At 42.1% G+C, this 24,555-nt stretch overlaps 5 protein-coding genes across 6 annotated transcripts; 3 read left to right on the forward strand and 2 right to left on the reverse strand.

The window, feature by feature from the left end:
* Positions 1 to 75: 75 nt before the first annotated feature.
* On the reverse strand, positions 76 to 6,033 carry LOC125983695 (golgin subfamily A member 6-like protein 24). The gene is made up of 9 exons (XM_049745173.2): positions 5,727 to 6,033; positions 5,350 to 5,410; positions 4,474 to 4,981; positions 4,289 to 4,392; positions 4,110 to 4,208; positions 1,447 to 3,978; positions 1,268 to 1,343; positions 1,063 to 1,148; positions 76 to 983 (listed from the first exon to the last, which is right to left on the reverse strand). The coding sequence occupies exons 1-9, from the start codon at positions 5,744 to 5,746 to the stop codon at positions 933 to 935; spliced, it is 3,537 nt and encodes a 1,178-aa protein (XP_049601130.2). The 5' UTR covers positions 5,747 to 6,033; the 3' UTR covers positions 76 to 932.
* A 586-nt stretch (positions 6,034 to 6,619) lies between these two features.
* natd1 (protein NATD1) lies at positions 6,620 to 8,664 on the forward strand. The gene is made up of 3 exons (XM_049745018.2): positions 6,620 to 6,820; positions 7,267 to 7,385; positions 7,459 to 8,664. Exons 1-3 carry the CDS (start codon positions 6,721 to 6,723, stop codon positions 7,573 to 7,575), a joined length of 336 nt encoding a protein of 111 aa, XP_049600975.1. The 5' UTR covers positions 6,620 to 6,720; the 3' UTR covers positions 7,576 to 8,664.
* A 242-nt stretch (positions 8,665 to 8,906) lies between these two features.
* Positions 8,907 to 11,310, forward strand: tmem11 (transmembrane protein 11). Its single transcript, XM_049746225.1, has 2 exons — positions 8,907 to 9,039; positions 10,370 to 11,310. The coding sequence occupies exons 1-2, from the start codon at positions 8,951 to 8,953 to the stop codon at positions 10,884 to 10,886; spliced, it is 606 nt and encodes a 201-aa protein (XP_049602182.1). The 5' UTR covers positions 8,907 to 8,950; the 3' UTR covers positions 10,887 to 11,310.
* A 668-nt stretch (positions 11,311 to 11,978) lies between these two features.
* dhrs7b (dehydrogenase/reductase (SDR family) member 7B) lies at positions 11,979 to 14,139 on the forward strand. Its single transcript, XM_049746223.1, has 7 exons — positions 11,979 to 12,097; positions 12,583 to 12,742; positions 12,838 to 12,956; positions 13,075 to 13,285; positions 13,407 to 13,499; positions 13,600 to 13,752; positions 13,848 to 14,139. The coding sequence occupies exons 2-7, from the start codon at positions 12,586 to 12,588 to the stop codon at positions 14,051 to 14,053; spliced, it is 939 nt and encodes a 312-aa protein (XP_049602180.1). The 5' UTR covers positions 11,979 to 12,097; positions 12,583 to 12,585; the 3' UTR covers positions 14,054 to 14,139.
* Positions 14,140 to 14,531: 392 nt separating this feature from the next.
* Positions 14,532 to 24,296, reverse strand: cramp1 (cramped chromatin regulator homolog 1). Of its 2 annotated transcripts, none has more exons than XM_049746221.2 (20): positions 24,200 to 24,296; positions 22,185 to 22,534; positions 20,790 to 20,992; positions 20,567 to 20,720; positions 20,273 to 20,356; positions 20,012 to 20,060; positions 19,862 to 19,947; positions 19,454 to 19,577; positions 19,274 to 19,355; positions 18,273 to 19,184; positions 18,015 to 18,192; positions 17,724 to 17,902; positions 17,582 to 17,653; positions 17,429 to 17,510; positions 17,235 to 17,336; positions 16,970 to 17,112; positions 16,674 to 16,860; positions 16,429 to 16,596; positions 16,176 to 16,321; positions 14,532 to 16,099 (listed from the first exon to the last, which is right to left on the reverse strand). In XM_049746221.2, exons 1-20 carry the CDS (start codon positions 24,229 to 24,231, stop codon positions 15,986 to 15,988), a joined length of 3,447 nt encoding a protein of 1,148 aa, XP_049602178.1. In that variant the 5' UTR covers positions 24,232 to 24,296; the 3' UTR covers positions 14,532 to 15,985. The 2 variants fall into 2 exon arrangements, with proteins under 2 accessions (XP_049602178.1, XP_049602177.1); XM_049746220.2 differs by lacking the exon at positions 24,200 to 24,296 and adding an exon at positions 22,915 to 23,157.
* Positions 24,297 to 24,555: the final 259 nt, after the last annotated feature.

Genomic DNA, 24,555 nt, shown 5'->3' on the forward strand with positions numbered 1-24,555 from the left:
TTCCTTTTCCTCTCATATGAGCAACTAAATAAAAACACAAAAGCAGATTCGTCTTCCTCATCTCGTGTAGGTTGGAGATGCCTCCTCCTGATCTTTATTTAACATTTCACTGCCCTCCTCCATGTCTGCTTAAGTCAAGTTACCAAGATATCCAACACGTTTTAGTTGTTGTTATTTTGATTGAAATATTGCTGCACAACTAATTTACTTTAAAAAAAAAAAAATGAAATATGATTCTGTGAAGGAGCATGAAAAGTTCACCGTGTAGTTGTATGAATGATGTATAGCATTAACAAGCAGAGTTGCTCTTTTGAAAATGTTGCGTCACATGACTAGAGCTTCTCACGTTGGAGTCACAGGAAGGGAGCGCAGATTTAATGAGGTGCAATGTTCCTCAAGAGAAATGCGACTCCATGGAAGTGAGCAGCAATCAAAAACAAGACCTTTTGCAAGGGCCATGCTGATTTATAAGGTACAAATTAATGACAGCTTTGCACTTGTAATTGTTATTGAATATAAATCAAATGATTATAATTATGAAACCTGGATCATTCCAGTTAAGTCTCAGGTTAATCCAAAATTACATATGGAGCAACTGAGAGTGATCTGAGTCCATTAGATTTATGTTTGGGTGATACTGACCTGCTGTGGTGTCAAATCTGTATTACAAGTTAATCACAAAATTTTGTGTCATGCTACATCTAGTGGTAAAATATGTTCATCGCAGTTATTTTTTTTAATTATTTTGTTGCCAATATGTATTTACTAAATAGGAAGATTCAGAATTTAATTTATGTAGGCGTCATTGTGAACTTCAGGGGACAGAATTAGAAAGAAAAGTTACTTTTATTAAAAAAAAAAATGCATTTAATGTGTTCTCTATGCCAGTTGACTTTTTCACCCATGTTGAAGCGTCGGTTAATTGATTAGAGTCAATCAAACAGTTTCCTTCTTTCTTGGCCAGAAAGACCTTCTTTCAAACTCTGCAAGGCAAACAGAATATTGACAAAAAATATATATTTTTAATAGAAGTACATTGTGTACTGTAACATCAGATTTTACCTTTGACCTGACCGCTCGAAATCGACGTAGAAGAGACGGTTTGCTATTTTTCTTCACTGTGTTGCTAGTATTGGCCGCGTTGACATCTGACGAGACAATAAAATATCAAGTGTTCATGTGAATTATAAAAAATAAATGTTTATCACTTCATCAAATATTAAACAGTTCACGAGGGGTTAGCCAAACAACTTTAGCATTCTCTTACCAGAATTTGATCGAGGTATGACTCTACTAGAAGGCAGAGTGGCAAACTTGACATCATCATTTAGTACCTTGACATCCTGAAAATGTTCATCATCAGTTTAGTGTTACCAAACAATATCAAAGTTCTTTTTTTCATTATAGATTTTAAGCTAGCCTTGTTTACTAGCTAGCTTTGTTTACCTTCATTTGAATCTCTGCTTCTAGTCTTTGTATTTTTTCCTTTTGATATTCCTCAATTCGCCATTTGTTTTGGTTTCCGGACTTCATAGATATCAAGGCGTCTTCGGCATGTTCTAGTTCCTCTCTCAGTGCTTTGTTGTCCTCCTGGAGTTCATTTAAGGTGCGATTAAAGACTTCCCGCTCATCCGTTAATGAGGCCTCCTGCTGTTTGCATAATTTGTCCTGCAACATCACACATCGTTGCTGCTCTTGCTCCAAATCTAAATGGAGCCTGTCGGACAAATAAAGAAGCTTTACTTGCTCCTGCATCCACTGCAGGTCCACTCGAGAAACCGTTTCACAAATGTCCTCCTCCTCAATCGTCACCTCCTGATAGAGCTTCCACATGACTTTAGCTCTTCTTTGTAGCCTCGTTATAAGTCGCTCTAACCACGGCGGATTTTTTATGTCCTCAGATTGATCTTTTTTATTCTCCTGCTCTTCATTAAAACCAAATATTGGATGGATGGAGTCTGCAGGATTGTCTTTCTGATATTCTTGCTGGATTTTAAAGGCAGCATAGATGAACTCTGCTTCAATGCAGGCTCTCATGATGATTTCGTGGTCCTCCCAAGATCCGCCTTCCTCGAATTGAGTCTGTTTTAATGTCAGAATTTGTGAGATGATGAGTTTGTACCTGTAGGCCACGGACATATCTTCTTCTTTTGGCACTAAAAATCTGAGTTGCACATTTGGACTCTTTAGGGCTGCCAACATTTTTTCAACTAGGATTAATTGTCTTTTTAAAAATTTCCCAACACTTATGATGTCCTCTGCGTGAGGGACTTCAAGGTCTTCTTCATCAACGCTGCTCTCAACTCCAGCCAAGACATCAGATGGAATTTTGTCCTCCATTTTGTAGGCGTCCAAAGATGCACGTTGCTGTTTTTCGGCGTCATTCCGTCCTCGCTGAAGACACGTCTCGACAGCTGCTAGTCTCCCCTCAAAGTCAGTCAATTCAATGGCTTGGCTGGTTTGAAGTTTCTCCCGGCAACTTTGGAGAATATTTAGGGCAAGTTGAAAGCGGCCGGCCAAAAGCCTGCAGAGATTTTCCGTCTCCTGAGCGAAGCGTTGGTTCTGACTGGCCCGGCTGTGAAGCAGCAGAGCGAGATGCTGGGCCGAGGCTCGGCTGTGGGTGAGCTGGGAGTTAAGACGAGGGTCCGGGTTGGTCTCGTGATCTTGGTGCTCCTCCAGTCTCTCGGTGATTTCCCGTAATTTCTCCTCTGTTACGAAAAGTTTTGTTTCAAGGAGCTGGATGGCCGATGTAAAGCGTTCCGGGTCGTCTCCTGCGGTGATGATGTACTGGTGAGATGGACCAAGTGAGTAGGATCGGATTCTTGCGTGATGATGTTGGTTCTGGTCTTGTTCCTCTGATGTGTTCTCACTTGCAGGCTCCACCATCTCCTCCTCCTCGTGCGGGACGGCCTCCAAAGATTCCTCCTCCACATGAGAAGAGCCACAAACCTTGAGCTTTTCATTGAGTTGTGCTTCCGTCTCCTCCAAACTGTTACCTAAGACTTCCATCTTCAGCAACACCTCATTCAGCTCTTGCTCCTTTTCATCCAGGAGCCTCTCAAAGCTGTTTCGGATTTCTTGAACTTCAGTTTCTCTTTGTTGTGCCTTCTCCAAAACCGTCAGCAGTTCCTCTGAGATCTTCTCATATGAATGTTTAAGATCCTGATAGTATGTCTCTTCTGTTTCCAAACAATCCTGCAACCTGCTTTTTTCCTCACGTTCCTCCGTCAGAAGATTCTGCAGCTCTTGGCATCGTTGCTCCATCTGTTCTTTTTCATCTTGATACTTTTGCACAGCAGCCGCTGAGGAAGCTAGCTCCTCTCGGAGTTGTTCTCGGGTGTCCTCAATGTCCCTACTCCACACCTTAGTCAAGCTCTCCACTTGCTCTTCAGCTTGATCCAATCTCTTCTGAAGTTCTTGAGAGTGTTTCTCCGCCCTCGCCAAGCTGGCTGACAAACTCTTCCGTTCTCTGTCCTGGCTTTCTTGAAGGAGCATGAGATGTTTCTGCAGGAGTGATTCTTTTTGAGCTTGGGCATCCTCGTTGGTGCGGAGTTGTGTTGTAGCCTCTTGGAGAGCCTTCCTCAGCTCCTGAGCCTCATCCTGGAGAACCTGGTGACTGCACGACTCCTCTTGTAACCGCGTCATGCGCAATTCTAACTCTTTCCTCTTGTCTTCACTGAAGCTCAGCTGGTTCTTCAAAGAGGCGAGGGAACGTTCCCACTCCATCTTTTGCTCATGGAACCATCTACGTTCTTGCTCTAGATGGACCTGAGCGAGCGCCGTGGCATCTCCTGTCACAAGCACCTGGGCTTGTTGAGCTAAGAGCTCCACTCGTTGACGTAGATCGGCTTCCCTGGCCTCCTCCTGTATTCTCTTTTGAGCCTCCAAATCAACACGGAGCTCGCGGTTCATCTTCTGCAGTCGGTGCAACGCCGAAGCTGGATCTGATGATGCGTTGGAATTGAACAGAAGATCATTCTGCAATGCAAAATAAAATAAAATAAAATAAAATAAAATAAAATAAAATAAAATAAAATAAAATTAAATTAAATTAAATTAAATTAAATTAAATTAAATTAAATTAAATTAAATATATTTTTTTAAATGACCTTTTCGCTTAAATGAATCTCATCTTGCATCTTGATTTCATCTTGCAGTTTTCTGTTTAGCTGCTGAATCTGAGACAGTTCCATCTGTGTTTTTTCCAACTGTAGATGAAAACAACACAAATTAATTTAAATGTAGATTTTTTTTTCTCCCCTCCCCAAAATATTTACATCTGTCTCACCTCTTTGACAAGTCGCTCTCTGTCCTCCTCAGAAGGACGATGCTCTTGATCAGAACTATCTTCATTTGATTGGATCACACATGATGATGAATATGGAGAGCCCACTGGATGTCATAAATACAAATTCAAGGAGTTATAAATACTATATCATTGAGTAAATTCAAAATTTTATAATATTCCCGTACCTTCTTCCGCTTGCTGTGTCGGACTGAAATGAGATAATGGCGAGTCAGTGCAGGGTGAGGAGATGGGCGACAAGCTGGGAGACGACACAGAGCTTATGTCAGCAGATGTTTCCTCCATCTTTTGCTGCAGCTTGATCTCTTCTTTTGCACCTTCACAGCATGTGTTTGTTTGCGAGCCGTTATCTTGATACTCCACTTTGTTGTCATTCTTAATATTAAGTTTTGATTGGTTGCTGTGAGGAGTATTTACGTCCACATCACGTCCGGTAGCTCTCTGGTCAAGTCTATTGAGAGAACGACTGCTCCTCATGAATGGAGTGGTAGTGAGGGAGCTGGTGTGGAGGGATGAAAAGCTCCGGCTGCTACAAAGCTGAAGAGCGGGTCTGGACGGACGAGATGATGGCCTGGAAACCCGGTGACCCCCACGACCTTGCTGGTTGGTTTTAGCTGCATCGCTGCTAGCTTGTTTACCTCCAGTAGATATGGCCGCTGATAATAATGACGCCTCCTTTGAGAGAGATGGAGAGACAAATCAAATATTTTATTGGTACTTTTTCTTCTAATGAGGGAAAGTCTTAAAATAGTCTATAGTGTAGCATCTGTCTCTATTCCAAGTTGGACTCTTTGATTTGTTCAATCCAATAAACACCGTCGCAAACTCTTAAATCCGAATCAGAGCTTTTAATTCGCTTAAGCGCCATCTGACTCACTCGGTGATCACAGACGCACACATTTAGACACACAAACATGCAATAGTAATATATCGATTACACAAATAGGCTGTGACCGTCACATGACCTACAAACTAAAAATCATATTTGAAATTTAATTCCCCCAAATGTATGTACAAAAAATGATTGGATAATGGTAACCTACCTTTCCTCCTTTTTTTGGTGTAGGTTTGGGAATCTTGGTGTTAACCAGGACCTCAGGCCATCTAATATTTAAACAACGTGGATCATGTTAATTAAAGTTGCCAACTTTTTAAAGTACATGTAAAGGCAATGTTAAATGCATTGAATCACAGTTTTGCATCAACTAAGTCCCGTCACAAATTGTTTTTTCTTACAAATTGATCAAATGAAAGGAATTTCAACCACAAGAAATGAACACATTGAAAAAAAAAAAATTAAGACCACATACCACTATCAGAAGTACAAATAAAATCTTCCACAATTTACATTATTTTTTTTATCCCCATTTTTTATTGACTTATTTATTTACCGAAAATGTGTTGCCAATTTTTTTCTTACCTTGGTGCCTTGGACATCATTTTTAGAGAATGTACTGAATAAAAATCCAACTTTTTTCACATCAGAGCAGGAAAAAACCCGAACCATCAGATAATCCTTAAAATTAATGTAAAAATGTTAAGGCAAAAGGGAGACGCAGCTAAATTATCTATCCGACTGCAAAAAACAGTTGTGCTATTGCTCACCAAATGAAGGGACAAATCACAAATAGCTGTTTGGAGAAGTGTTAGACATCCGTAATCCTCGACAGAGTTGACAAACTCCATTAGTTTTGAAGAATGAGGTCAAAAGATTAACAGGATTACTAGACAAACACTTGGGGCCCATCTTCTTTGAAATCACCAAGGTTCATCATGGTGTGTGTTGTGTCTTACATAAAGTGTCTTTGATTTTGAGTCATGGTTAATTTGCCTTTTTTTTTAGTATATGCTAAACCCATCCCATAAAACCAAACCATTTATGTAATATATATTGAAAAATTATATTGTTTGTTTCAATGCAGATTCATGTATTGTTTATGTTTGTTTAAAAATACATGAGACCCTTGAAAAAAACAAATTGCATATTAAATGGCAATCTCAATACGGCAATTAAATGATTTAGATTATTAATGCACCAAAAGGCCACCAGATGGCAGCAGTACACATTGACAGCAATGACAAGGCGTTCACTCAGTGCTCTGACGTCATCCATTGCTCCTCAGTGCAGTATTTTTGAATGTTATGAGGTAATAACTCGCAATGCGTCATCATCTCATCCATCATGAAGTCATTTCTAAGAGAGAAAGAAAGAAAAAAATATTTATTACCCATTTTAGTTCCCACCCACAAGCCAAATGCGGATTGGCCGAGCGTCACGTGACCCTCCAGCTGATTTCCTTGCATGAAGTGTTTTGCTTCCCGTGTAGTCTTCTCTGGAGCCATTTCTGCTTGGAATCGCTTCTCTGTCCTGTTCACATCAATCGTCGTTTTTTTTTTTTTTTAATCACATCACTATGGCTCATACGGCACAAGCAAATTCCTTCGACGCCAACAATCCTCAAATCCAGGTGGAACACGACAAAAAGCGTCGACAATTTGTCATTCGATTAAACGGTATGATCAACGAGATGTTGATGGTGGTTGGTAGCTTTTGGCTAATGCTAGCGCAGAGCTTGTTGTTAGTTAGCTTCATTTAGCGTAGATTTCATCAATCAGAAATCATTGGTTGTGTTGCATTATGGGAAAACACGCATGAAAATATTGCATATCATGATATCTATATTTTACAATATTTTGTGCAGCCCTTTTCTGTCATATTTGGTTATACTTGAATTTTATCACAGTAATTTCTCTGGATTGGTTCTCATAGATTAAAATGTCAAATTGCATTGTTGTTATTGTCACTTAAGTTTTTCTCTGTATTATGTCTGGTACATTTAATGTTAGTCCCTACCCTCATCATTGGTGTTTTGTCAGTGATCTGAAGAAGGACAACTTATGTCAACTAGCAAAATGGATGAATTGGAGCTAGTAACTGTGTTGACTTTGATGTCCTTCAGGGTCTCATGATCGTGCCGTCCTTCTTTATGAATACGTTGGGAAAAAGACGGTGGACTTGCAACATACTGAAGTTCCAGATGCTTACAGAGGGAGAGGAATTGCCAAACACTTGGCCAAGGTAACATTGCATTTTGTCACTTAGTAAGACCTCATTGTTGCAGGTTCCTACAAGTATGCTTCTGTGAACACAGGCTGCCATGGACTTTGTGGTGGAAGAAGATCTGAAAGCTCATCTGACCTGTTGGTACATTCAGAAATACGTCAAAGAGAATCCGCAACCTCATTACTTTGAACATATTTACCAATGACCTCACATGGTACCAAGAGACTCAAAATTAAAGACTGAAATGTAACAGAGGACCTTCCTCCAGGCATTGTTTAAAGGAGCCAGCTGATCTCCTTGAAAGAAACTTTGATGCTGACATGACTTGGTCACCTCTGTTCACAACAAGGGGAATCTCCTTCAACGGAAAATAGGGCACCAGTCAGCTGAGTCCAATGTCTCTTATCAGACAGAAAAGATTCAGGATGTGAATGACTTCTTCACCTGTATGTAAACAAATGTTATTTGATTTGCGCTCAGGTAGAAGTCAGAGCTTGTAAGGGGTTTGCCACTTTGTTTTTATTCATAATTGTTTGACAAAATTCACCTTTTCATGACATCTGACATTTGTTTGAACTTCCCCCTTCTGCCATTTTGTGTTGATGTGGTAATATTTCAATAATTACTCACCATGAGTAATAATGAAAATTGGCAGCATACAAAGTAAATGATGCAAGACAACCTTCCACTGTTTTAATTGAAAGAGATCAGAAATCTGTGCAAATGTCATGTGTGCAAATGGACAAACCAGTATTTAAAAAAAAAAAACAGCTGCATTGAGGACATTTTTATTCAAGTTCAACAACATCCTTTGTTTATTCTAGAGCTTGAAACTGAATGGCTGAACTTTACTCACTACGTTCCTATTGTGTGTCATTTTCTTTCTTTGGCACCGCAAACAATCGTGCTTTAGGATTTCACAATGATAGATATCATTGTGTAAGGGGAACAAAATAAATAAAAATCCCTGAAATGTTTCACTGTGGTTTTCCCCTAGTTTGACTCCTTTGCTGTTGACAATCCGTGTTGAGGAGAAGCAAACCTCAGGAAATTCCTTACACTCTGTCAGAACTATGTTGGGCTGACTGACTGCTTTAAATGCAGAAAACACTAGTTTACTGGGTGGAAATCACCTATTAATAGGCAATATTTCATTTCTTGTTTATATGTATGTATGAACAGTATGTGTACATTTTCTTGAAAGCTAAATAACTAAACCATTTCAAACATTCACTTCACTGTGAAAATGTTTTGTGCTTGACACTTTATTGTATGAATAAAGTAATAAAATATACTAACGTGAATAAGGTCACTATTTATTTTACATGATTGATTAATATACTCCACACAAAATGGTGGTTGATGTACAATACATATCATGAATTCAAATTATCATATTTCCGCTCAAATACGTTACATTGAATGCGTCATGTATTTTCTTCTGATCTCGCGATACGTCAACGTGATCATGAAAAATACGTACGAATGACGCATGTTAATGCATTGTGGGAAATGTAGTTTAATTCCGCAAGAAGTTTCTGTAAGTCACTTTCCGAACACTACATTACCCAGGACACCTTATGGCGGCATACGTCACTTGCCACAACGGCTCTATCTCCATCATGGCGTCGCTGGGAAGGAGGCGCGGTGTCCCAGTAAGCAGGGAGAGGTCAGTTACTTCACATCTTTCACGTTCTACCAAAATGTTTCGCTCATATTGAAACGTTTGTCCGTGTCACCTATCGTCAGACAAATAACGTGTTAATCTTTCAAATATGCAACGAGAACCTCACGAAGAATTTTATCTAATGCTTAGCTAACATTAGCATGCTAACTTGCTAACGTGTCTGCTAGCAAGTGTTAACAAGGAAACCATCTAGTGGCTCATGTGATGTTTTGATTATTTCACATCAGCCGATCAGCGACTGTGAAAGTTGTCATGAATTTTACTTTTGCGGGTAGGTGCGCAATAGACTTTGCTTGGTGTGTTTTGCCTCGAATATGTTACGTTTTTCCACTGATGACATGGAGCCTTCTTCCTAACTTAGCTGGCCAATCACCATAAGTTTCTTCCATGCTAGAAGCCAGTTAGCCTCGCATGGGTACACTGTGTCCTGTGTGTTACAACAAGCTACCTGTTGCCTATTTTATCGTGACAACCTTGAGCATTCTAATGTCGTTTAAGTTGATTTACAAATACTTCCATGTTGACCATGTACTGTTTATCTGCGCAGATGAGGCAAATGTAAATATTTATTTGCAGCAATCATGTCTCTGGTATTCAGCGCTGCAAACTTTTTTTGACCACGATTCTAACTTCAAACATTCGTCTCTCTAATCACGTTTCTGAATTTAAACGAATGGAAATGCTTATCATCTATTCCAGTGGCCCAGAACGCCAACCAAAGTGTTGTTCCTTTTTGAGTTATAAAAAAAAAATGGCACTGGGCACCTGTATTGTCCTTTGAATAGCATACTGTAAATACATAATTTAAAGGAATTAAAGCATGAAACATTTTGGACATTATAATTCAGATGGCATTTTGCTGCTCATTTTGATGTATGTGCCTCGGCCACCAGAGGACAATACAATGTGATTTACAAACTGCGTAGATTTGATGATGAAACGCAGAAAAGGAATGCTTCATTAACTCCCTATTGTAAAATCGTGACATGATTTCCTAATCTATTGTGCTTTTTTGAAGTATGATAGTTTAGAAAAAAAATTTCTCCCACTAAAGTATGAGAATTGTTCTCGTGATGAATCCATACCAGGTGACTCAGTGAAACCAAATCATCCCAAAATCAATATTTATATAGCGATATTTATATTCCACAATCCAAGCTTCGACTAAGAACTCAAGGCAATACAAGTGTCCTAATATAGGCTTGGCAACACTGGGACAAGCTGGGGCAGTGTGAAGCCATCAGACATTCCAGTGTATATATACATTGAGTGGTGTTTAATTCTTCGGTCGTCATTGTCACCCTTTCTGCAGGGGAGTGATGGCGGCGACCGACTGCTACATAGTTCACGAAATCTACAACGGGGAGAACGCGCAGGACCAGTTTGAGTATGAGTTGGAGCAAGCACTAGAGGCCCAGTATAAATACATTGTTATCGAACCCACGCGCATCGGCGACGAGACGGCCCGGTGGATTACGGTGGGCAACTGCCTGCACAAGACGGCCGTGTTGTCGGGGGCCGCTTGCCTCCTGACGCCGCTTTCACTGCCTCCAGAATACACGCGTTACGTGGCGTTGCCAGCCGGCGCCCTCAGCGTGGCCTGCGCCGCCCTCTATGGGATTTCATGGCAGTTTGACCCCTGCTGCAAGTACCAGGTGGAATATGACAGCCAAAAACTGTCGCGGCTACCCCTGCACACACTCACCTCCTCCACGCCCGTGGTCTTGGTGCGCAGGGATGACATCCACAGAAAGAGACTCCATAACACGATAGCAATGGCCGCGCTGGCGTATTGCGTCAAGAAGATCTACGAACTCTATGCTGTATGAGTGCACTCTGAAGACCATTTAAGAACCGACAGGAAAATGAGATAAAACTACAAAAAAGAAGAATAACAGCAAACCTATCTGGTGTGTGAAAAGTGGAAGGTCACAATGGGGCCCACAACACTTGTGGTGGCTGCTTTGAACTTTGATCAGAGGGATATAGTTAAAACTAGAAGGAAGTTGGTTTTTTTTTTCCCTTCTCGCATTTGTTTTCTTATAGTGACAACCACAGCTCACTTGTTCTCTGTATTACCTTTGCGCCTCCTTCCCTACATTCTGACACTTGACCTTTGTGTAAAGGCTGAAGCTGCGTGGTTGAGATGGACACGTGTGATTTGAGCTTGACCTTTTCCCTCGTAGTTTTACTGTACTCCCTTACTTGCTGATCAGTACTTCACCTTTCATTAAACATTAGGCTATTTGAAAAGCGTGCTTCTCTCTATCTGACTTTTTTCCCAAGCAAACAGATAATAGTCCAGCCATGTTTTGCAGTATTGTCCAACACAGAATAGCGTGACAAGTGGACCTACCAATTTCCGTGTCTTGAGTTGTGTCAGATGCTGGAATCTGCTGTATAGAGATAAACTTAATCCATGCCAGAATATGTTTTCCATGTCCAGATGTACAATTCTGAAAAATCCTACTTCTGACCTTGCAGTTGCACACCAAATTCAAGTCAAAACAAATCAGCTTTGCCTGATTTTTGGATTCTCATAAAAATGTTTTGGTGGTGTTTTCATCAAAAACGAAACAAGACCAAAAAAAAAAGTCTGATGAAAGCAGCAGTAGATTTAATGGAAAATGTACCTGACTAAATTGTGCTTTAAACAATCGTTTTGGACTTTTTCTTTTGTTTTTTAGTTATCTAATAAAGGTGCAATTTCAAAGAGCAGGACCTACGCGACTGAAAATAAATTATGTTCACCTTTCAATCGCAATTGTATTTGAAAATAATGCAAACTCTTGGAGCAGTGTAATACTCTTTGAATGTGTAATTCGTTTTTTCAAGCACATCTTTCAGAACCAATAAAATATAAAACAAGAAAAGTTAACGTTTTTTAATCGTGCGTACATGTAAAACTAAACACTTCAATTCCCATGAGCCTTTGCGAGAAACAACCCGGAAGTAAATTGCGTGGGTGTGTTATAAAGGAAGTGATTGTGTGTTTGAGAACAGTACAAGTCAGAACTCAAGAAAAACGTTGCAAATCAAGGTGAGTACTGCATTGTTATTAATCTTTTCTCTATATCGGAGCGATTTTGCAGGTTTTGCAATTTTATGTCCGGGTTGAACGTTTTCTGTGGCATGTGTCCGGTTCGTCATACGACGATACTAAAAGTTACGACGGCATAAAGTGGACTGAGGTACAATATGACAAATGTATGCAATTTAATGGCACGGTCTGCCCTCTAGTGGACAATTCAGTAAATTGGAGAATTTCCTGCAGCACTTTTGACTTCTACGCAACCAGCATCATCAGGCCTTTTAAAAGACAATTCCAGTATTTTTTTCTAATAAGAGACACCATGCTTAAAATAGTAAAGAAGAGTCACGAATGCACAAACACTATAAGTTGTTAATTTACATCATAAGGAATAAATAAGGTTATTAAAACTAGGCCATATTTGTGTGTGACAATTTTACAGCCATTCAGCAATAGACTTGCACAAATATAAACAATGATATTACTGTGTGTAGGTGATGGAGCGTGTCACCGGAGGAGGAGCGCTACCGGCATTGCTCCTCGCAAGTGTGGGAGTTTTACTTCTCTATCGTCTACTTGGCCGCCGACGAGGCGGAGCTTCTCTCCAGGATGCAGTGGTGGTTATCACGGGCGCCAGCTCCGGATTGGGCAAAGGTCAGCTGAGCTTTCTGGTCATATCTTCTCAACTTCATCTGACATAATCAATTTATATTTGTTTGCTGAATTGTGTTTTTTTCCCTCTCTTGTAGAATGTGCACGTGTGTTCCACAGTGCAGGGGCTCGATTGATACTGTGCGGCCGAGATGCAAATCGACTGCAGCAGGTAGTTGAGGAGCTGAACGCAAATGCAAAGGATGGAAAGCAGCAGGTATTCAAACACACTCATTAGGGACATCTGCAATTCAATTTATTTGTGCATCAAACAGCTACATTCAATTAAAAACTTGTCACCGCTCGTGGATGAACTTTCTGTGTTCAACGTGCAGACGTACGTTCCCAGCACCGTTATCTTCGATCTGAGCGACACACATTCGATGGACAGAGTGGCACAGGACATCTTGAAGTGCTACGGACGAGTGGACGTCCTGATTAATAATGCCGGAATTAGTTACCGTGGCAACATACTGGACACTCACCTATCGGTTCAGAGGGATGTTATGGAAACAAATTACTTCGGGCCAGTGGCTCTTACACAAGGTCAGTGAGGAGGAGGAAGTTAGCGCGGTGGGCTTGTGGTTGGTTAGCACGTCTGCTGTTCCATTTATTTGTTAAGCTGGACAAAAGTTGCCACAAGTTAACTTTTTTCTCCTTTCATCAGCTCTTCTGCCTTCCATGATTCGCCAGCGCAGTGGCCATATTGTTGTCATAAGCAGCGTTCAGGGCAAGATCGCTATCCCATACCGATCAGCCTGTAAGTTTTTTTTTTAATTCTAATTCATTTATTTTCAATGTTGTTGCAATATTTGGAAACAAACTAAAACAATGTTTTTCTTTGTATCGTGTGTATTTAGATGCAGCATCCAAACACGCCACCCAGGCCTACTTTGATTGTTTACGGGCTGAGGTGGAACGTTACGGGATTCCAGTGACTGTCATTAGTCCGGGATACATCAGGACAAATCTCTCCGTCAATGCCGTCACGGGAGACGGCTCAAAGTATGGTGGTAAGGTTTCTTAATTTGGCATTTCTAGTCCATCGTTATCAGGGGCCATATTTTAGTCGTCTTGACAAGTTTTATTTCTTGTTGCTATTTTTTAGTTGTGGACACGACTACGGCGACAGGTCGGGATCCAGGAGATGTAGCTCAGGCAGTTCTGAAAGCTGTACGACACAAGAGTAAAGATGTTGTTTTGGCAGGACCTTTGCCCACAGTGGCCATTTATCTCCGCACGTTGTGGCCTGCCCTCTTCTTTAAACTCATGTCCTCTCGTGCTCGTAAAGAGCACAAAGCCAAAAATACTTGAACCGTTAAAGGACATATATGGTGATGCTTGTCTAAGAAATACACCAGGAAACCGGTGAGTAAATAAATTTTTTTGTTTGTATAGTCTTTCCTCATTCACGTTTATTTCTGAACTCTACATTATGGGCACTGAAAATAATGATACATTTCTGAGCTATTTCTATTTTGTCACAAAACCTCTTTATTTATTTTGTACTAAAATGAGCAATTGCTGACTATTTTCCTTTACTTATTTTAGAGCTTATTTTAAACCATAGTTATGTATTAATTTATGTGTATGTAATAAATTTATAGTGATTCTACATCTGCATTTGTGCACCTAAACATTTAGGAGCTTAGTTTTTGCAGACAAAAAAAAACCCATCACTTTCAGATGTGAACCTAAGAAAAATAAAATGTATTATTCACATTTCCAACTTGAATGTTGCAATTTCTAAATAAAAATGACCTCACTTTGCTGTGGTAAGAAAAGACAAATACAAAAGAAAGCTTTTTTTATAGCGAACTTTTAAGCACAGAATAAAAACACCTTTAACCAATGAAAATTTTTAACAGGTTGTTCCATTCTTAAACGTAGTCTTAAGTTAAAGAGAACCACTTTTTTAGAAATGTTAACAATAAATATTCCAAATAACAATTTACATTATGTTACAAAAGCGCAGCGAATACTGGAATCACCATTTGTACAAAGAAGTCCTTCAACAAAACATATCAGAATTTTCTTTAACAAAAAAAAAAATCTCACTTTTAAATGTTAATGATAGTGCTTTCTCCTTTTCCTATTCCCCCACATTCCTGCAAACTGGATATTTCAAATCCAATCAAGTGAAATTCACACAATGGTTTGCTAAACCACTCGTTGCAATGACGACAGACTTTTGAGATGTATTTGCAGGAAATGACTGAGCACCAAAATGGGGGGGGGGGGGGGGGGGGGAGTGTCGATCGGTCCATTTCATAAAATCAACATACAAAGAGCAGCCTGAGATGAAAACTGCGCTTGCTCTTTATAGTGACTTTGGCACAAGTGTTCAGTTCAACACAACCAGTCCAATGTTATGTAATGAAAGGTAAATATGTTGATTACACTCATCTCTGTCAAGTTAATTGGAGTGCTAATTTAAAAAACGAAAATACGTCTATAGAGTAAAATGATTGTATTGGTTAAATTAAAAGGTTTCAAATGTGAAGCTATAAAATGTACAGCTCTTCTTTCAATCAGTTAATGCAGCCAGAAATATTTTTTCATCAGATACAATGAGATCATCAAGCAGCCGGATATTTACAATGATTTAAAATATCATTTCAGCACCAAATTGAAATGAAGTTAAACTTTCTACTGACCAAAAGCTGCCATATTGCATACTGCCTTTAATTAATAAAAAAATAAAAACGGAATTCATGCTGCAAATATTCACTAAACTGATCAAACGGAACGGATGGAGAAGAAATAAATGTGAATTAAAAGGCAACTTCAACAGTAGCATGACCGGGATTCTAGTGTTGAATTTTTTTGTTTTTTTTTAACAATCACCTCGATTCAACGGCCAAACATCTTTTTTATGAGCAGTTAAATAGGCATTTTGGCAGATATGTACATTTTAGAGGACAAACATAATAAAGACAAAAACGGATCAGTGATATTTTTGTTCAGATATGGCAAAGTAATTTCCTGTACATGAGGTTGTGTTTTGTTAACGTAAGAGTCTTTTAAAGGGACTTTTTTCATCTCATCGCAAAAAAAAGTTCAGTGAAGCCAACGTGTCTTTGAACAACGTGGCTCTCACAACATGAATTATTGCACTTTAACAAACAAGGGCAGGGATGGCTTTCGGTTTGTGGTCTATCGCCGCAGTTGTCTTTGATAGCAGGTAGAATGCGCTCACTTGTTTTGTCCAGATGGTGTCGGCGAAGCTTGCCCCGCCTCCCCCCCTCAGGGTGGTGGAATCGAAGGCTCGGCCACGGCGAGTTCCTGAGCCAGGTCGTTGAAGCGTGCGATGTAGTCCACGCTGCTCTCGCTCATCATGCAGGCAAGCTGAGAGTCCATCTGCGGGCACATAACATTTTAAATGCACAATATAACCTCAGATGTTTAAAAAAAAAAAAAAAGTTGGAAAACATACCTCTGCCACATCAGGGAGCCCACGTGACTGAAAGGAATCATGGGAGTTGCAGTCAAGCAGGCTAGGACCTAGCAAAGCTGTGCCACTGGAGGGGCCGGTGGGGGTGAGGGTGCTCCGCCTGCCCTTATCAGAAGACACCATGCTAGCTGGAAGGACATGACAACGTTACAAGAGGATGTCATCCCATTTGTCTTGCGCTAATATCCAAACCCATCGTTTGAGAATAACTACTTTAGAAGATCGACAGACTCACAGAGGAGGCATCCCAGAGTGGAGTCTGAGGAGTCACTGGGATACCATTGCGGGTCGTGACTGGGCGAGGGAATCCATCCTCGGGACGGGCTGACGGAGGGAGACGAAGTCAGCAGTTTGGAGCCGTCGCCGCTACTCAGTTTAGCTGAGGAGAGCGCCGCCTCCTCACCTGTATCACAACAACCAACAAATCATTTATACAATGCTTCAATTATTGCTGTTTAAAAGTAATTCTCATTAACGCACCGTAGTGGGCAGAATTGATGGCCAGCTCAATGATGGAGTCACTGATGTGTGTTTGATTCTCTCCTGGGGTCATAGCTTCCTCAGGTGGGCCCGGTAGAGAGATGTCCAGTAATGAGGCGACGCTGGGTGGGGAAAGGAGCGAGTCTCCACCCCCTGTTACTCCGGGAGATGGCGGCGGTAGACCATTCTATTGAAGAAACATCATTATTATTATATTTTTTTAATCAATGAAATTTCCAATGTCTAATTAGGATCCAGTCATGTCAATCTAATCTGTCAAGGTGTGTTTTTCTGACCTCAGAGATATTGTGCTGGAGGAGCTGAGGGTCCGGTTCAGCGTCAACAATTGGAGCAGGGGCCACCAGCGCAGGAGAATCTGGCTCTCGACGAGGACTTCCTGGAATGATGCCTGCAGATTTTGCCGCGAGGTCAATTGCACCTAGGGAAAAAAAAACAGGTAATGTGAATAGGTAAGTCTTTCCTTTCTATGTGCCGGTCTTATTTTGTGTTTACGCAAACCTGACAAACATTTGACATAGTTAAAAACCGCAAATGACATACTGGAGAGTTGGCTGGCTACTGCAGCCGAAGAAGCAGCTTTGGACGGTAGAGGGAGAGAGCCAGGGGCAAGCCGGGTTTGAATTGGCCGGAAAGATCCAGTTCCTGAGGTGGAAAAACAGGAAGTGAGCGGGACAAACAATAGTTGGACACTTGTGACCCAGTTTGATAACTCCACAGTGAGAGTCATTTCCAACCTGTGGCAGAAGAGTTGGAGAGGATGGAGAGGGAGCAGACGTGCTGCGATGTGTCCCCTGTAGTTCGCGGTAGGAGAGTTCGCTATGGACGAGAACCGAGCGGCTCAGATGGATGTCGGACGTGGTGCGTTCAAATCGAGAAGACAAACTCACCTGAACGACAAGCGGCTTCCGGAGTTTGTTTCGAGGTTTTCTTGGACGTGAGAGGAAAAGATCTGACTGCATCTGAGAATAGGAGAGATTTACAATCAATAGGACTGCGTAGCAACGCCGGCTTGGAATGCACACGTCTTACACTGATGGAGTCGAGCTGCTGCCTCAGGGCCAGCTCAGCCTCTTTGTTGGGGGAGAACATTCGATTGTGGCGGGAACTGTTCGGGGGGAGGGTGGTGGGTACTGCAAACACGTTGCCCTCGGCGTCACTGCCCGCTGCCCCCGATGAGCCCAGCAGAGAGCGGGGAAGGTTGCGTGCACCTGAGGAGGACGCCATTTTATGTTATGCGGTATTTGACATGAAGAACGGCAATACGGTAAAAAAAGGGAGTGACTTCAAATCCAACCCATTGAATATTTCATCTACTGATACCTGAGCCTCCAACGTTTGGCAGGTGCAACTTGGCCCCTCGGACAGAGGCGGGCTGCCGGCCAAAGCTGGGGCTACGGACCCCAGCAATGGGACCTTTTCCCGGGGGTGTGAGGGCCTGGTTTTGATCCTCCTGAGGAGTCTTGAGGGGTGACGTGGCTGTGGAACAAAGCTCCGGAGCCTGGAGGTGAATGATGGCGAGAAGCATCAGACATGCTGCAGGTTTTGCCGACAATCCGTAAAGAACCGCAAAATGCCTACCAAAGGTTTTGGGTTGACCTCTGTGGTGACCAGTCTTAGCAGACAGCGTAGCACTCGTTGTTTCCCGTGCTGCACTGACGCTTGGCCTTTTTCGTGAAGGTCCGAGCTGGCCTGCCATTCGTACTCCAGCTGCAGCTTGCCGGGCTTCCCGAACATTAAGTACAACTCTGCCAGCGTGACGTTCTCTGCGTCTCGGATGTTCCAGCCTTCTCCTCGGATCTGCTCGACGGTTCGCTCTTTGGTTGCGGGGGGCGAGCTCTGCGGCGCTCCTTCCTCTGGGCTGACCACGGAGAGCTTGGCTGGAGCGGTCTGGATGGTGTCCGAGGAGGAGTTTGCGCTCAGCTCCTCCTTGCACGGTTCTTGTGAGTTCTCTGCGGCACCACATGATGCATCTGTCGTTTTGGTCCCTGCTAGGCCTCCACAGGACTCCACGCTAGCAGTGCAGGTTTTGCTCCCCTCAACAAGTCCTCCCTCACTTGCCTCCTCTCTAACAATTCCCACTTGCTGAGGAAGTGCAGATGGAGATGGCCTCTTCTCCTCGACCTTGGCAGAAGCATCAGGTGACATCTCAAGACTGGGGGGCTCTGTTTGACCAGTGTCACTAAGCGGGGGCACCAAAGCGGTTGACGCCGTGCTTCCTCGCCCAGATTTGTTGTTTGTCCGTGAAGTTGGAGCTGTGTGAATACCCAAAATCTGGGCGGCGGGTAGCTCTTTGGCATTGGGCCGGGCTTTGCCACTTTCTTGCCAGTGTACGGTGCACGAGGCCTTGGAGTGTACCACACGAGCCACGCCGGGTAGCGTGGTGAGGGAGCTGCTCTCGGCCGGGAAAAGGAAGAGCTCCTCGGGCGGGGCTTTGGTTGGAGAAGTGGCGTTGGACACCTCTAAAGCTTCCCTTTCCATCAGACTTTTTATCTAAAAGAGCAGAGTCAAGGAAATTGACCAGACTTGTGAAATTTTTAGCAGATTCCTAAAACAAGGTCTGGTATCGTATTGACGGATACAATTCTCTGGTCGTGATAGGCCCACTTCTGCTTCAGGTACTCGATGAGGCTGGAAACTTTTCGGTGAAGTTCCACCACCATCCTGGTACGCATAAAAACACAGTTATTAATTTATGACCAGATGCTTTATTTGCTTCATGGGAATTTATCGAAAATCCAAATAACGTGGACGTTACTGACCTGAGGCGAGGATTGTGCGCAAGACTCTGAACGCGGGCCCAGGAATAGTTGCTGCGTGGCTGAAGCTCCACCGCCACCTTCAGGGGTAAACGCACCGGCTTCTGGTCCTCCTCGTCACTTACTCCTGCAGGGTGTGACAAAAAATTATGAATATCCTTGATCATCTGACAATTCATATTCATCAGTGCAATCACCTACAACGTCTCCCTTGTACAGCCTCTTTCTCCTGTGGTGTTACTATGGCAACACCAACAGCCCCCTCATTGCTATTGTTATTGCTAAAAACCCGCCAATCAAAATCCGGCGCCTCATGATTGCCACACTTTGCATTTTCAGCAGCTTTGTTTGTTTACAAAGCATTTTGCCCATTGCAGCTGTGTGTTTGTGTGTTTGTGTGTGCGTGCTCACCATCCGGGTCACAAAGTTTCTTCAGCGCACGACACATGGGTGCTTTAATTCGCAAGTTCCTCCCTTTGGAGCGCACAGTGGTGGCCCTGTTCACACAGATGGAATAGTGAGAATTGATCGGAGCTACTTTACATTGATGATGCAACTCACCCTTGTTGGATGAGTTCATTCAGCTTTGCCACATTCTTGTCATCCATGACTGTATGAGACAAAATGCAAAGTTAAACAATTGTTTGTTCCTGGAGAGCAGCTTTTCCCAAAAGACCAAAAGGTGTGTTTGCGAGGAGGAGGGGGGGGGGGGGGGGGGTTTGGGGTGGAGCAGGTTGTTTGCATGCCGTGTTTAATTGCATCCCTCGTGACCCCACAGGCTCAAAACATGTTTTAGGAAAAGTGTGTAGAACTTTTACATACGCCCGCCAACTTTTTTGCGGAGCTCAGCGTAGCAGATGAGACCGTACAGCTCCTGAGAGGATTTTTTCAGCACTCGAGTATACACTGAGGAGGAGAGGAAAGGACAGTCAGATGAGATGTACAACATACAAAAAAAAATTGAGACTAATCATGGAGGACGTGCAGTGAGGCACATGTGTTATGGCCGAAACACTTTCCTAAGCAGCAGGTGGCGCTGTAATCCCATACATTTAAGACAATTCGAAGCGTCAACTAAATCTGGGACCTTTTTTTAGACAAGACAAGAAAACGTACCGTTAGCAAAGTCAATGTGCTTGGAGATCTTGTGCCATGTGCGGTAGTAGAAATGGCGGACTTGCTCCTTGTTTTTCACCATGTTAGCTGGCTTGCCTCTCTTCTTGTACTTCATGGCGATGTTATTCTGGATGGCCTCGAAATCCTTGCCATGCTGTAGGACGTTAACGATATTTAGATGAGAAGGCCCCGTTTAATAGAAAACAACAGTTCCGCCTCCTACCTCATAAAGCCCTTCGAAGAAACTGTTTTTATCCTCCGCGCTCCAAGACTCCCACTGCCGACGAGCTCGCTTTTGGTTACCAGCTTGCTCCTCCTTCTCGGTGGATCCTTGGCCCTTTGTGGTCTTGGAGACTCCCCCAGAAGATCCAGCCGCAGGTCCAGATTGTCCCAAAGCACCCTGGGAAGATGAGCCATTCTCTGCACCTGGAATACACAGGTCAGTTACACATCACCCAAGCTTCCAACAAAATGGTGTATTTGTGTGAGGTTGTCAAAGCACAGAACCTGCAGAGATTTTCAAACTGGCGTTTAGTTTTGGCAGAGAACCAAGAAAAGTAAACCAGTTTTTCCTTGGCCAATTCTCTGGCACGCAGATCCAAAATCAACTCCGGGTGGGCTCAGATGGCCAAGCGTAAAAGCACAATTGTGCCAGAAGGTATCAAAACAAACGGAGAGGGACTTGTTAGCTTGCTGCGCATCTCAGAGACACTAACCTTGATGCGCCTCGCTCCCTTTCTCTCAAAATAGATGAGCTCAAAAATAGCATCAATGTACATAGCTTGGTCAATTAATGATATTTGTGAAGTCCTGCAAAATGATTTGTTTTTGCCAACAATTTAAGATACAAGACAATTTATGATGAAGCTTTGGCTACTTCACTGTCAATACAAATTCATTATTATTGTGAAAACGTAAATTTACACTAACTAGATATACAAAGAAAACAAAGCTTTGCTTCAATTGGCACTGTCGGAGAGGCTTTTAACTTATGTATTGTTATTTATGGGAGAGGTTTTTTCTAATATTTCTGTTGCCTTATTTAGTCACATGATAGGAAACTCAAATCTTAGTTTGAGGGATTTCTACAGGACTACAAACATAATACCAAAAATAGTTTTGACAATCAAAAGTGCATTTTCATCACAAAGACATTTTTTATTGGATCTTTCACTTGAGCTGCGGGTCAGAATGTTGCAGTTGCACTGTGTATATTTTGGTTTTACGATACACATCAAAAATGTGGCTGTAAAATTATCTTTAGAATCTGCAAATGTGTGGCATGAAAATCCAGCAGTCACGTATTTTTTTCCCCACAAGATCGTTTTTGTTGCAAGATAAAAGACACTGCCTTTATCTTCTTATGACAATCATTCTACAGACAGACACCTTTTGTTCGAGTGATAATAATAAGAGTAAAATATTTTAAATTAATTTTCTTATGGCCCACCTCTAACATGTAGTCTCAAACTAGTGGGGTGACAATGCAAGTTTTGGGTCACTGTGACTTGTCATGGATATTGTCAAAAGCAGAGAGCATTTTCGGAACCAGTCCAAATGGACGGGATTTAAAATAAAATAAAAAAACACTTAATAACAAATTCCCGTTTGCTCTTACCTTTCGATTTGGCCACGCCATGGCCGTTGATGGTCGAGCCGATGGAATCCTTCCGGATCCTTTTGCTTGGAGGTCGAACGCTGGATCGGAGAAAATGATGTTGGTCGTGACACGGGGTACTGGGCTCCACCGAGGGATGGGTCTGTTGGCTGGAACCCGATCCGGGTTGAACCGAACCGGGGCTGAGAGTAGCGGGTGCTGGATTAAGAATTTCCACTCGCTCGTCTCCCTTTGTACTGCGCTCCTCGGTCGCCTGCTCTCCGCTCTCCTCCTCGTCGCAACCGTCGGCTTTTCTGGACGGATTCGCCGTCCCATCGACACCGATCCCCTCCCTGGAGCCCGGTGTCATGCTGCCACAACACACAGAGTCCAAAAAGACACATGAGGACTAAGGCGATGAGCAAAATTAACTTCTAAACACGACGTTTGCTGTCTCTCAACATGGCCGCCGCTGTTTGTTTCAAATCCCCTCTCCAGTCCCGACAAAACAACACAAAATATATTCATTTACAGCAATCAAATTAATTTAACTTAACCACCGACACATCCCGCGAACGGGTCGGGGTGTTTACTAGCCTCCCCAGCGTTTGATTTGGCCAATATTAAGGTTGAATATGAACTATATTCAAATGCAAGCGCTTTTCAGTTTAGCGCCCTGCAGAAACGACAACGAGAACCCGTCGGTGCATTCGACCTCTATTTAAAGTGTTTCTTTTAAACACAATTTTACCCAATTTCATGATCTTCGGAAGTGGGCGACGTCTTCTTTCTCTTCACCATGGGTATGACCGGTTCGACTGGCAATAACTGATCAATTTGGGCATAATAAATCCACCACGGTGTCGTCGCTCCCTGCTGCTCTGTCGTTGTCCAGCTTCAACTGAGACGAACTCAGCGCAGTTCCACTGTTCTCTATCGGTAATATACTCAATGCTTCGATCATACAACTCATCAAAGTTTCCGACTCAACACTAGAACATCATATTTGACCCATGCCGCCAACAATATTCCTCACTAATGCGGTCATTTGTGCTTATTTGCCACGATAATACTTTAATAAATCTTAGTGCACTTCACACGTTTCTACGTCACTGTCTACACGTGCAGTATATAGATCACATTTATTTCATATATATCATGTATTTTATTTTTTTGCTTTGGTGATTGCAATGTCATTTCTAATTCTAATGTTGACACTTATATTCCTGTTTCTCAATCAGAGGGCTATGTGTGTGAGCATCATGTATTGCATTGGGATGGTTACAGTTATATTGATTCCTAAAGTACAGCTTGATAAAAGTTGTTCACACAGTTATTTAGCTGAGATTTAGATATTTTGAGAATGAAGTATTACATCTTAGTGATGACAAGAACGTATTAATAGATATAATAAATGCAGATTGATATGAGGATTTGGGGTTGAAAATGCTAAGAAATTACAGCATTACAACCTCTAAAACCTTGTGTCATAAGTAAGTAATAACTCAAAAGATCTCTTATTATTACGGACACAAACTGCAGGTCCAGCCTTCATTTCACAAAAACAACAACAACTTGGGTATTTATGGAATCAAGATGAAAAACGTGCCATAACATGCACTTTTTTAACATGCTCTTTGTGACTTCAGTTGACTTTAATCCAATCTAACATTGTTACTCTAATGTATTGTAGTCACAGCAATAAAGAAATACAAACTAGTGAAGGCAAATTGCCACGTAGTAACTGATCGTGAGGAGAATAAACAACCATCCACTAATTCTGTATTTTACAAACGAGACAATGTTTTGAGGGAGACAGACGATCAGTTGATGAGCTCATTGTTGTAAATAAGAGTAAACAAAAGTATACAAGAGTCATTTCCATTCATAAAGTGATTTCTAGCAAAACCGGCTAACATCACCAGCTAGCGTTTGCACACTGTATAAGTATTTGAAGTCATGCCGTTTATTATCCCTTGAAGCATTTGTTTGGAGATGTATATATGTATAAAACAGCATGAATAGTTGGGAATTACCTGCAGTAAAGGCCCAAAAGTGACGTTTCCATTCGAGGTCCAAGCTAACCATGTACGTTAGTAGCTTGCCTCCAATTTGGCTGCATATGACAGTTCATGTGGCTCGCTCACCCACGCGCGTAGGCACGCCCACTACAACTCGAAAACAAATCCTGTGATTGGTTTGGAAATCCACGAGGAGCGCGGATAAAGCTTGATTGACGTGTCGTTCTACCAATCGGTAATCTGAAACGCCAGGTGAAGGACCAATTGTATTTCTTTTCCTGTTACGTATTTTAAAGTTTTCTACGCCTAATGATTTAGGTACCAAAACGCACTAAAAGTAAAATAATTTGTTTAGTTAATTTTATTTGACT

The sequence above is a fragment of the Syngnathus scovelli genome, chromosome 16 (assembly GCF_024217435.2).
Source record: "Syngnathus scovelli strain Florida chromosome 16, RoL_Ssco_1.2, whole genome shotgun sequence".
NCBI classification, from domain to species: domain Eukaryota; kingdom Metazoa; phylum Chordata; class Actinopteri; order Syngnathiformes; family Syngnathidae; genus Syngnathus; species Syngnathus scovelli.